Here is a 12,000-nt window from a genome sequence, read left to right as displayed (position 1 = left end):
AGCCAGCTCAATAAAAGATCTCAAGTTCCTTAAACACATTTTCCATTTATTTACAAGTGATGAGACAGACACAGCCATGTGCTTGAATGTATTTTCATTCTGGATCATTGTACAGAGGGAGCTTAATGGATGAACCACATCAAACCTGGCACCATGTGCCTGTTTGAAGTTACACTAACCAGGTAGGTAACACAGCAACTTCTCTACACTTAATGCAGAGCTGAATGCTATCATTGCAGAACAAGTTTTATGTAAGGAAAGGATTTTTTTATTCCTGGTAGGAGAGATGACCACTATGTGGTTATCAGTACTAAGGTCTCTGAGGCCAATTAGCAACTTACAGAGGTCTTGGGCAGGTCATGACAGTTCATGCTACCTTTGCAGGCTGCTGGAAAAGGGTTGGAATAGCATCCCCACAAAAAGGGTCATGAAACCTATTTCGCAATACATGCATCAGCCAAAGGATGTCACTAGTGCATAAAATTAGCAGTTTAAAGAGATCGTCTGGGCTTTGCTAAATAAACTGTCTCTGCCAAAGGAGGTCACTGGCTGGTTAGTCATGGGACAGGACAGGATGCTCCACACCCCACGACGTGCCTCCTGTCACGCTCAGTTGCCATTAACTGGGTGAGAAATTCCTCTTCACTGTTTTGAAGTACAGCCAGAAAATGACACCATTTTCCAGCAGAAGAGGGAGAAACTGAATGATGTGAAAATTCTGAATAAACTCATGCTGGGCGAGCGCAACCCTTCTGTGCTCCGAGCTGCTGGGGACACACGGCACAGCGCTCGTGGTCCTGGCTCCTCCACAGCCACCAGCACCAGCCACGGGCTGCGGAGGGCTCACGTTCCCCACGTGACATGACTGCATGTCCCCACGTGACATGACATGACTGCACCCACCATCACAGCGAACGCACCCCTATATGCAAACACATCCCTACACACGCACATCCCCAGCACAGTAAGGTGCTCAGTGCCAAGTGGTGGGAGGGGGATTTGCGCTAGACTGCTGAGGACCCACAGACCAGAGTGAAAGTCAACATGTGGGAGCTGGAGCGCTTTCAGCAATATTTTGCTGTGACGGTCCCCCCACCAACCCGTGCCTTGGCACAGGTTGTCTACACGAAGCAAAGCACAGTCAGCTAGGAAGCTTTTGGTTGCTCCTGCCCAGAAAGCAAAGCCCTGAAGCTCAGTCTAACACCGCTTGAAGGAGCGATACAAGAGAAAATATTAATAGTAAATACTACACTCATATAGTCTCTCAAGCATGAGGGGAAAAAGCTAATTACTGTAAAGAATTAGGATAATAGAACTTAACAATACTTAGAATTTCACATCCAATTAAGCCTTACAGTAGCCCCAGCAAGTATCTGTGTCAGGCCTATTCTGCAAACTACAGTACAAAGGGAGGCAGAGCCCTGTGCCAGTAGCTATACGTGCAGTGAAGCACCAGGACTGCTCGTGGGACGGCATCTCACAGGCACCTGGCTCAGCTTCATGCTCCAGCCTCTGAAAACTCAGCTCTGGGCAGCAGTCACAGATTCTCATGTACCATTGTTCTTTGCCGTTGTACCAATACGTTTTACTTTTATTACAGTATTTGAAAGCGAATTCCTTACACAAACATAAGAATTAACATAATAATCTTTGAAAAAAGTTAGGCTTATATCTTCAAACATGGCACGGAACAGCAATGGCACAATGTACACACAAACATTCCTTACAAATTCACTGACTCTGACAGCGACTCTCCTTTCAGCTTTCTGCTCCACTGCACAATTTCTTGTCTGGGCTCCTAAAGTATCCCGAGTAGCTGCTGCTCGCACCCTGGGACATGCATGTTATTGTTACTCAAGCACGGATGGACAGTTCATTTTGGATGGCCAGAGCTGTTCATATTTGAATGCTGTGTTCAGTTTTGGGCCCCTCACTACAAGAGGGACATTGAGGTGCTGGAGCGTGTCCAGAGAAGGGCGACGAAGCTGGTGAGGGGTCCGGAACACAAGTCTTATGAGGAGCGGCTGAGGGAGCTGGGGGTGTTCAGTCTGGAGAAGAGGAGGCTGAGGGGAGACCTCATCGCTCTCTACAACTACCTGAAAGGGGGCTGTGGTGAGGTGAGTGCTGGTCTCTTCTCCCAAGTGACAAGTGATAGGACAAGAGGAAAGGGGAGGTTTAGATTGGATATTAGGAAAAATTCTTTTATTTTTCTATTAGAAAAATTCTTTTATTAGGAAAAAATTCTGTACTGAGAAAGTGGTCAAACATTGGAACAGGCTGCCCAGGGAGGCGGTAGAGTCACCATCACTGGAGGTGTTCAAGAAACGTGTAGACGTGGCATGTCAGGGCATAGTAATGTTGGGTTGACGGTTGGACTCGATGATCTTAGAGGTTTTTTCCAACCTTAATGATTCTGTGATTCTGTGTTATATTTCTCCTTTAAAAGCCTACCACCACAGCATTTGCTGTCACTGCACAGTAACAGCTGGAAAAAGCTGATGCTGTTCTGCCCGCTGGGACCCTGCACTCACGAAAGAACAAAGTTTATTGCCACTACGGGTAAATTAATGTGTCAAAAGGCCAACTTGACCAACCAATTGATTAGAGAAACTCACATGTACTCTCCCATCTTTGACAGCTGGCCCATCTTCAGCAAGTCGAAGGATGAATAAGCCCATGTTGTATTCCTTTCCTCCTCGAAGGCTGAATCCAAACCCTCGAGGGCCCCTTTCCAACTCTACTGGGAAACAGCCAGGATTCTGTGCAGAAGTCAGACAGAAAAAGAGATGAGGACCTGTAGGCAGATTTAAACTTTTTTTTTTCCTGGAAAAACACTTCATGCCTTTCTACAATTTGAGAAACGTGCAATCCACAATTTAAACTGAATTCATCACAACTTATATGTGATTAGGTGTAACGGTTTCATTCTCAGTCTAAACACACAGAACATTTTTCCTTCTAAGTCTTAGATATGCGTGAAATTTCTTTAAGAAACTTTGCCAAAGGGTCTGTAGTAGCCCCATTGCAGGCATTTGCTGTTTCTTTTATAATTATAATGAGTATTCAACTATACTAAGGAGATAATAAATTTTAAATTATTAGCAAAAACATTCTGTGAAACACTTTATTGCATTTTTATACACAACTTTTCTACCCACATCTGACAGGGAAATGTTTTATTGTTCTGCTTTTGAATACTCTGTGGCAATGCCACTGTAAGTGTCTTGAGGAACAAGTATTTTGCATGTCCCTGCACCCTCTGGATGGTTACCTGAACCTGGGAATGACGGCTTCCAACAACTGAAGCAACACCAGCATCGGATTGTGTCAAGTGCTTATGTTCGGGCCAGGAGAGCCTGTAACTACTTGAAACTTCTTTTCCAGCTTCACCTTCTGTAGCTCCCCTACACAGAGGTAGAAGGACATGGATGTTACCTTTGCATTAACAATCCCTCTGGTCAAGCTTTTCTAACTGTTCTCAGTTCCCTTTGCCAGAAGCAAAAGCTCTGTACCTGTCTGTGCTGGAAGGGTTGATCTGTGCTGATCCCAGCGGTCGGTGCTGCGGAGCTGGACTCTGCCTGGCAGAGTTTGTTCCTGACGGAGGACCACGGTGTTCTAATAAATTCAAACAAATCCAACAGTCTGAGAGAACTTTCCAAATATAAAGCTAGGCACACTCACCACGAGACCACAGTGACCACCAGCACTGTCTCTGCTGTTTCTAAGGACACTACTGCCACAGCATCTCAGGTTGAGCTGAGCTCACCAGTCACAAGGTGCAGAGGATTTTCCAAGGTCTAATGCCATAAGCCAGGAACCCAAGTGCAGTTCATTGGTTCCATGGAATAAATTCCTAGAAATTTTATTCTTACCTACACTGCTTTTCCCCAGAAAAACAACACAATTTTAACCGAACCAGACATGAACAGAAGGGTTTTAGACTGTCTGCAAGTTGATAAAAACCAGAAGGGATTAGGGCTAGTCAGATCCATGAAGTTGATTCAGATGGCCAATATAATACAATTTTGTAAGAGACGAAGAATAATGTCCATTTGAGAACACATCCCTTTCTAAAGGTAAGAGGAGAATGAGGATCTGCAGGGGCAATGAGGATTCACAGGTGAAGACCCTAATGATGGAGGGAAACTGTCAACTCATTTAAGGCACAACAGAGAGTTTGCTATGGGCCAGCTATAGGAAAGGTTACAAACTGCTCCCACAACCACAGTGCAGGGACTAGTTCACTGACAAAGTTATCAATGAGAACTTTAAAGTGTTTCACCTCCTCCCAAAGGCTAAGTAAAAATTAAAGTATAATGGCATTTTAATAAAAACTTTTAGGATAGTTTAAGATGATTTTCCCTTCCATAGAAAATATACTGATTGTGCACTTTACAATAAATCCAGTAAATTTATGAAAAAAAACATGTTTCAGGATACCAAATGTCTCTGTCACTTAAGGGTAATGAACCATAGTCTATGCAAAAAGCTGCCTCTTAGCTAGAACCTGAAACGGCAAGTGCTGGCCCAAGATGAACTTATGTACTGAATTATAAACTAATAAACTCCTTTTCCTTATAAGGACTGAAAAAAACAACCCAAGCACCCAAACTATAGATGTTCCAGTCCTCTGTTAGGTGCATCCCATTACTGCATTTCTCAGTTAAGAACAAACCCCAGTAAAATATACAAAGTGCTCAAGCATCTTAAGGGAAGGAAAACATAATGCATATTATTAGAGTGAATTTCTCAGATATGCGAGACCTCCCAGGTCCTTCACAGGACTGCTTGTTGCTATTACTATGACATGCCTTAAAGAGGTTTTTCTCTAGAGACAAAATGTCAACTTTTACTTCTGGTTTATACTCAAGAGTTTTAATTTAGAAGCACAGGCAAGAAAAATGCCATCTGTTTGTACAAATTCTCCAGTCCTCTTTTCAGCCTGCTCTCTCTGTTTCCAGCTAATACATGACAAAAGCTGACAGGCTCCTGCTTTTATGAAAAATGTTAAAGAACGTCTTCTGGCGCATGAAGTGGAATTCATTTATTCGTATGAAAAGCAAAGATCACACATCTGTGAAAGCTAGGAGGGAGCGGGAAGGGGTACAAGGCAGCATTTTCACTGCCAGTCTCAGAGGACAGCATTGAAGATAATGCACTGGGGAACAGCAAACTGCTAGGGTTTATGCTTCGTGATGCTGAACAGCTTCTGGCAAAACGGGCATTTTTCTCTTTGGAGCTGCATCCTGCATCTTCCTCGGTGTTAACCACTGCCTTGTCAACCATCTCTGTGAAGCGCAGCTCTCTCCCCGCAGCCCAGCGGGGAAAACGCCTGAAGACCCAACTAATTCACATCCACTCTGGCTTCCTACGGGAGTCTGCTGTACGGAGGGTTATGCTGTGAGCTAGACTGTATTTCTCCAGCTAAATCGAGGAGAGTTTTAAGTCGTGATACATTCCCATTTCTGCAGAACAGGTTCTGCTTCTCCCTCCTTCATTGTCACAAATTCTTTACATCTGAAACATGCCAACTCCAGCTCCTCTAAGCCACACATTTTTTCTGACTGGTCTCTTCAGTCTAGTTTTATCACCCACTACTGACTTTTTTTTTTCCTCCTCTCTGTGCTGATTCTCCTCAGGTTCTTGTTTTATCTCTACATTTTGGCTCCAAATCTGTAAATGAGGAAGTAGGAAAAGCTAAGTTCTTACACAGAGTCCAGGTAAGGTCATGCATATATAAGGGACAATAACGTTATATTCAGAAAGCTTATTTTGAAAACAAAGCTGATTAAGAGCCCTGGAGAAACAGATCTAATGCAACCAACTCAAACTTCAGTTGCATTATAAACATTGCCATGGGCAACTGCTGTGACGTGTGTCCGTTCAAACTGGAATGAATTAGATTTGATAAAAACAAAAATCTTAATAGAAAAATAACGATTTATATAAGTCTCTCTGCTTCAAGCATTAACAAAAAGGAAAATTAAGTCTTTGAAATTCTGTATTACAGGCTGAGATAGCTGTTAAATATTTGCAATGAATGTGAAATTAGAGAATCATCTGTTGGCTTTATTCACACACTGGCTTTAGGTATTTATTATTTAGAAGGTGAAGAAAGCCAGCTTTCTGGCAAAATAATGATAGCGAGTTTAATTAAACCCACAAGCAGCAATCCAGAAAAATGCAGTGGTAAGCAGGGTTGGAAAACAGCTTTTCTCTTCAAATGATTGGATTTTACATATTTATAGTGAACTGTGTGTGTAGGAACACCACCATATTGAACGCAGTGTTGCACGGGAGGTTACATTAAAAATACAGTCTGTAAAGATGAGACTTTGCAGTCACAAATACTCACTTTGCTGCTTAGATGACATGGCAGTTGCGTGTGAAGAATTTGCTAGCAGCCTGGGAGGCACTGCAGGAAAACCCCAAGTAAGGTTTTCATGGTGGGATGTGACCATTTTTGAAAGCGCAGCTTTGGCAGACAGAACTACAGGATGTTTCTGCTGTATCCCAGGGATGCAGCATTAGGCCATTTGTGTTTTTTAACATGGCAGGAAGGAAAAACTCAGAGTGCCTAAATGGAGTGGATCTGGAAAGCAGGTGTCCCTGTGGCCTTAGAGCACCCTAGCTCTGCCTGGCAGAGCTGCAGCAGCAGCAGGAGATGGGCACTGTCCGGGGGCAAGAAGATTTGCTCTCCGTCGTACTGTCAGTCTGCTGTAGCTCTCCCAGGAGATGCCATTTCTCCTTGGTTGAAGAATACAAGGTCTGGACAGGACATGTTTCCATGGGAGCAGCAGTCTCCCTCTCTCACGTGAGAAACCATGAGCATTTCTCTTACCCTGCACTGTGTTGTTAATACTTGCATCTTATTTTTCAATATAACCACCCTGGCAGCTGTCTCTCTCTGCCCCACCTGCCTTGAGCTCTTCCAGAGCAAACGGATGAGAGCCTCAGTCTTTAATCTCCAAATATCTTAAAATACTCCACTTTAAGTTAATTAACTTCAGAAGTTAATAAACATCAGACTTTGGCAGTGTGGTAGGACCCACCCACCTGCCAGGGCCACGCGCCCTCCTTACCTTCCTCAGCCACCACAGTCAGAGTCACCACGTTGCCCGCATCCTTGATCAGCTGCACTATGCTGTCATGCGAGAGCTCAACGATGGATTGACCATTCACCGCTGATATGCGGTCTCCCACTTTCAGCTTCCCGCACTGGTCAGCTGGGCTCCCATCTATAACTCGCCCGATCTTGTGAGGAATCACTAGGAAATCAAGAACAGGCACAGCAACACTATTAATATTCACATCAGATAAGCATCACACAAACCCAACTGCACACTCATCCCAGGGACCACACCTGCTCTAAAGGGCGGCACTGCTAGCACAAGAAAAGCCCGCAAATAACGAAGAAAGCTTTGCTCAGTAGAGTGAAGGGAAACGCCAACCCCTGACAGCACGGCCTTGTCACATACAAGGTGGTGTGCCTAAAGGAAAACACCGGAAGGAAATGGGTCACATCTGCAAAGGGACAAGTAAGACCATGTGTCCCAGGAGCGCTCTGAAGGAGTTTGTTTTGCCGCTCATAATGTATTGTCTTCCATTTCATGCATAGACCCTGGAGCACTGTGTGGACTCAGAGACAGTTATGGACATCCAGTTTAACACAGTCATTAGAAATCTGGATGCACGGGTTAACTCTTCCTCCTTGCAACCAAAAATTAAGCCTTAAACACACTTCAAAAGGAAATCAAACTTCTCCTGCCAGAGACTGACTTAATAACCTGGTGAACACTTCAGCAGCAACCCTCAGTGCATGCAGGCAGCACAGCAAGGTGTGCTACATCAGCTCTGCACAGACCCGTTCTTAGATGAATTTGCACCTGTAATAATCGTCTTGAATTTTAGCTAGCTCTCCTGGCTTGGTTTCCTCAGTTCATCCCATAGTGACCCTCTGTTCTGTATACAGAATCCTCTAGAGGCCAAAGCAATTGGGCCAGAAAAGACAGAACAGGGAGAAGAGGGAATTTTACAACAAGTAGAAGGAAAAAAGACTGCTTTCCCAGAGGCGAACACAGATGCAGGAATGAGCAGAACTAAAAAGGCGCAAGGAGGGAGGGACGCTCCACTCCAGCACGGCGCTTCCTCCAGCTCCTCTCCCACGGGAGAGCACCGCCATGGCCCCAGCGGCTCCCACGCTCTCCCCGCTAAGAGCCGTGCTGGTGCTCGGGGAGAGATCTTGTTTTACGGTTTGCTGACCCGAAGATGGCACTCGGCAGCTAGCGAGATGCCATTGCGACGGGAGAAGCCTACCAAAACCTGGGGCAAAAGAGCGGCTCATTGAGCTGCCTGCATGCTGACGTGGCCCCAACAGAGCAGATTCGCATTACATCAAAGCACATCAGTCAGCACGCTTTCCCATGCGTCTAAAACAGCCTTTTATTCATCTGGATGCCTGAAAGCAGAGCAAAATTGGCTCCTGCCCTTCCCAAATCCCTCATCAGGGCTCTCCTGCGCAGGAACTGCTGCACCACTCCTTTGTAACTCATTTCCAAACACCTCTCCAGACTGACCTGCACACATTTCATAAATGCTTTTCCTGGTACTTCATGTAAAAGCCTGTTTACATCTCCAAAGCCTGAAGTACATTTGATGGATACCTGTTTTCTGTAGTTGCTGCTCTCCCAAACATGCTTTTCTGTGAGGGATCGGAGAGGTGAGGAACATTATGTGCCTCTCAGGATTATCAGCTGGCTTTTCAAAACCACGACAGCAACTCTGAAACACTTTCATAGCATCATCAGCCACCCAAGATTAAAAAGCCATCAAGGATTGTTTTAATGAGCTAGCACATGCAGAAATTACTGCGAAGGAACAGACATTGATGCCTTCTAGCATTTACCATGAGTTTAAGTTTTAATTACACTTCCCTTAATAGACTGGTTTTTTAAGTATTATATAAACCTAAGAGCCAACTGTGAAGAGTAAAGCACTGCAGTGTTGCAGACTCAATTACTGATTACTCGTTTTAAAATGTCCTGCCTTTAGAAGAACACAGTAGCTTCATGATAAACCATGGCACAGAAAAGTTCTGCACAGCACAGCCCATGGATGCACCACTGTGCATTTTTTCCTGTGTGTTAGAAACAGCCCGGACCACAGGGCTTATGTTTCCAGCATTGGAATTGGTTTCAGTTGTCTTCTACTTTCAGTTCTAATATCAAATAAACAGCAATTTGCAGCAGATCCTCAGACAAAAACGTCTGTAGTACAGTTATAATATAACAGAATACCAACATATTATAGAATAATTCTGTTTATAGTATTTTTTCTTAATACCTGACCGACCAGACAACACACTGTCAACCCACAGCCACTATGATGCGGGACACAATCAAATGTGCAGCATCATGCACGGGAGGGCAACAGCTCGTCCTGCCATTGCCATGCAAACCCGACAGCAGCGGGCAGCCCCATGCGTGGACCACTGCCACTGCACCATCCCACCGCGTCAGGCGCTGCCAGAGCAGCTGGCTTTAACATTCTTGAAAAGGTAATGTCTGAGCCAAGACTGCATCACGCTCTAAATATATATCATATGAATTCAGCACAATGTTATTTAGAAACAGCTTTTTTCTGTGCTCCTGCTGGTTTTTTATTGCGCAGTAAAATGAAGTGGAAAAACAGAAGAAAGTGTCCGAGGCTCAATAAAAAAAAGAGACACACTTTCAAGCCATCATTATGTCTGTCTGGAACCAGCTGAGGAAGTTTCAAAAGGGTGATTTACACTAAGGAACTAAAGGAACCGAGTAAGGATTTCAGGAGTTATCTGTACCTTAATGTCAGTGAATTGAGTTTGTTTGTGGGTGAACATACTGAGCTGGCTTGTATTTCGAGGGCTGACACAGATAACCCAAACCTGATGGCCAAAGGGAATAAATCTCAGAAAGATGATCCTACTCGCCCCCTCATGCAAAAAATATTCAATAGCCTCTACCTGGCACTGCTAGGTAAGCAGCAGCCATCAGCACAAGGAAGACAAATGCACTTGATTACACTGAGCAGGCCTGCTCCTGTGCAGAGGATCACGGATCTTTCCATTAATTGAGTTGGACTCCAGGGCTTCCTGCAAGCAGCTTCTCTCATTCACTTCTGCTCACAATATTTGTTTCTATTTTTGCTTTTAACCCTGGTTATTTTGCTGTTTATCTTTACAACTAGGCCAGAAGCCATGTCCATATATCAGAACTATAATACCAGAGCATGTTATTTTTTCATTTTGATGGTCTCTCTAGACAAACACCCTATCTGTCTGACAGTGACAACTTCATTGCTTTCTTCCAAGTACTGCAGTCTCTACTTTCTCAGATCCCCAAAATAATAAATTCTACCTGATAGGGTAATATAAAGCCAAGGTTGAAACTATACTTCCACTAAAATGTCTATGAATTAATGCAGCATGAGAATCTACATCACCACCATAGCCTCACAACTATCCACGTCCTGACGACTGCCCCGTGACAAGTGCACACTCCTGTGTACTGGCTGGTTGCGTGTGATATACTTTCCCCCTGCTCCTCACTTAGATCACAGTTGGGTGATATAAGTGAGAAGAGCATAAACACGAAGTAAGACAGAGCAAGCTGTCTTGACTGGGCCGTGAAGTAGCATGAGTGAAAGACGACTGTATCCACGCAGAGTGCTGTGTAGGTAACACCAGCACATCAAAAAAAGAGAAATCCCTGAAGAAGCCGCAGCCCTGCTAATGCCAGCAGCAGTTTTGGTACAAGCACTACGCAGTGAGGCCGGGCAGTGACAACACCGCCTGAACGTGGCACTTACCACCAGGAGGAGGTTTGTTCTTTGAGGTGAGGATGACGAAGCCAAATCCTTCGTTCTCCTTCCGCTGCAGACGGACATCATAGACCTCTGGGGACTGCTGGTTTGCAATCTCTACCCGATTCAGTCGGGGAGAGCTGTTTTGCGTCAAGAGAGACTGCGAGTCCTCCTCCTCCGGTTGCTTTTCCCCTTGCAGGTAACAGACAAAGAACAAATAAGGCAAAAACAATACTGCTGTTTTACCAAGCAACTACAGCAAAAGTCTACATCTCAGTATCAGTGCCAGCATGAGGAAACACTGTCTGCCTAGGAAAGTAAGGGGTGAGTTTATTAACAATACAATTTGGATCAAATAGAAATCAAATGCAGGATAAAGCATCCAAAGGCCCAAAGTCCTACACAGGTGTGCACAGTTATGCAAGGAAAGCCTGCTGCACACTGGTTGCACACAGCCAAACAGAGCTGGTAGTGTGTACACAGGCTTTGTCAGAATGATCTGATGCCTTTTTATAGTAAAAAAACATCATGCCTTTTCTGCACACTACAAGCACAAGATCTACAGCAGAGATCCTGCTACAAACTACAACTGTTTACTTGGAACAATGAAAACCTTTTTTAGAAGACAGTTTGAAGACTAAAGCCAGGCTTTCTTTTAGGAAACCTACAAAATTTTGGTCCTGAAGTAGTCTATCAGAAGGCAGCTTAAAGAAATTGAGAATTGATCTTAAAAATACTTTCTCCTTTTATTTGTATATACTCAGAATTAATGGTTGAATAATGCAATGGAAAAGCAATACTGGTTGCTAATCGGAACAGGGGACTGTTATCAGTTCTCCTGAACCCCATCCCAGCTCTGTCATTCACATGATCAGCATCATCGAGTCAAGGACAATAATCTCCTGTACACCACCCATCTGGACACTGATCTAAAACTGCAGAATCACAAGATGCTGCCCTGAATCATCTCTGGTTTGAATGCTCTTATTTTTGCTACACACAGATGCCAAAAGACTTGAGAATACAGTGTGTTGTACAGAAAAGAGATTGTGTTATTACTTGATTTGCATAGCATTAGTGGCTGTTCTAACTAGTATCTGTAAAAAGGTTTGAAGAAAACACCACTGCCATCATAATTTTCAGAGCCTTACCTGCGCAAGC

At 44.2% G+C, this 12,000-nt stretch overlaps 1 protein-coding gene across 2 annotated transcripts in view; it reads right to left on the bottom strand.

The window, feature by feature from the left end:
- MAGI3 (membrane associated guanylate kinase, WW and PDZ domain containing 3) overlaps window positions 1-12,000 on the bottom strand; it is a 72,678-nt gene that overhangs the window by 4,268 nt on the left and 56,410 nt on the right. For both annotated transcript variants that reach the window (XM_059831173.1, XM_059831174.1), the window contains exons 15-19: window positions 10,846-11,031; window positions 7,083-7,268; window positions 3,513-3,615; window positions 3,278-3,404; window positions 2,616-2,759 (exon numbers count right to left, since the gene is read on the bottom strand). In XM_059831173.1, the coding sequence (XP_059687156.1) occupies window positions 2,616-2,759; window positions 3,278-3,404; window positions 3,513-3,615; window positions 7,083-7,268; window positions 10,846-11,031 (746 nt within the window). The remainder of the gene's footprint in view (window positions 1-2,615; window positions 2,760-3,277; window positions 3,405-3,512; window positions 3,616-7,082; window positions 7,269-10,845; window positions 11,032-12,000) is intronic.

Source organism: Gavia stellata, chromosome 30 (assembly GCF_030936135.1).
Source record: "Gavia stellata isolate bGavSte3 chromosome 30, bGavSte3.hap2, whole genome shotgun sequence".
Lineage (NCBI taxonomy): Eukaryota > Metazoa > Chordata > Aves > Gaviiformes > Gaviidae > Gavia > Gavia stellata.
Note: the sequence above shows the minus strand (reverse complement) of the source record. Positions and strands in the feature narration are given on the sequence as shown.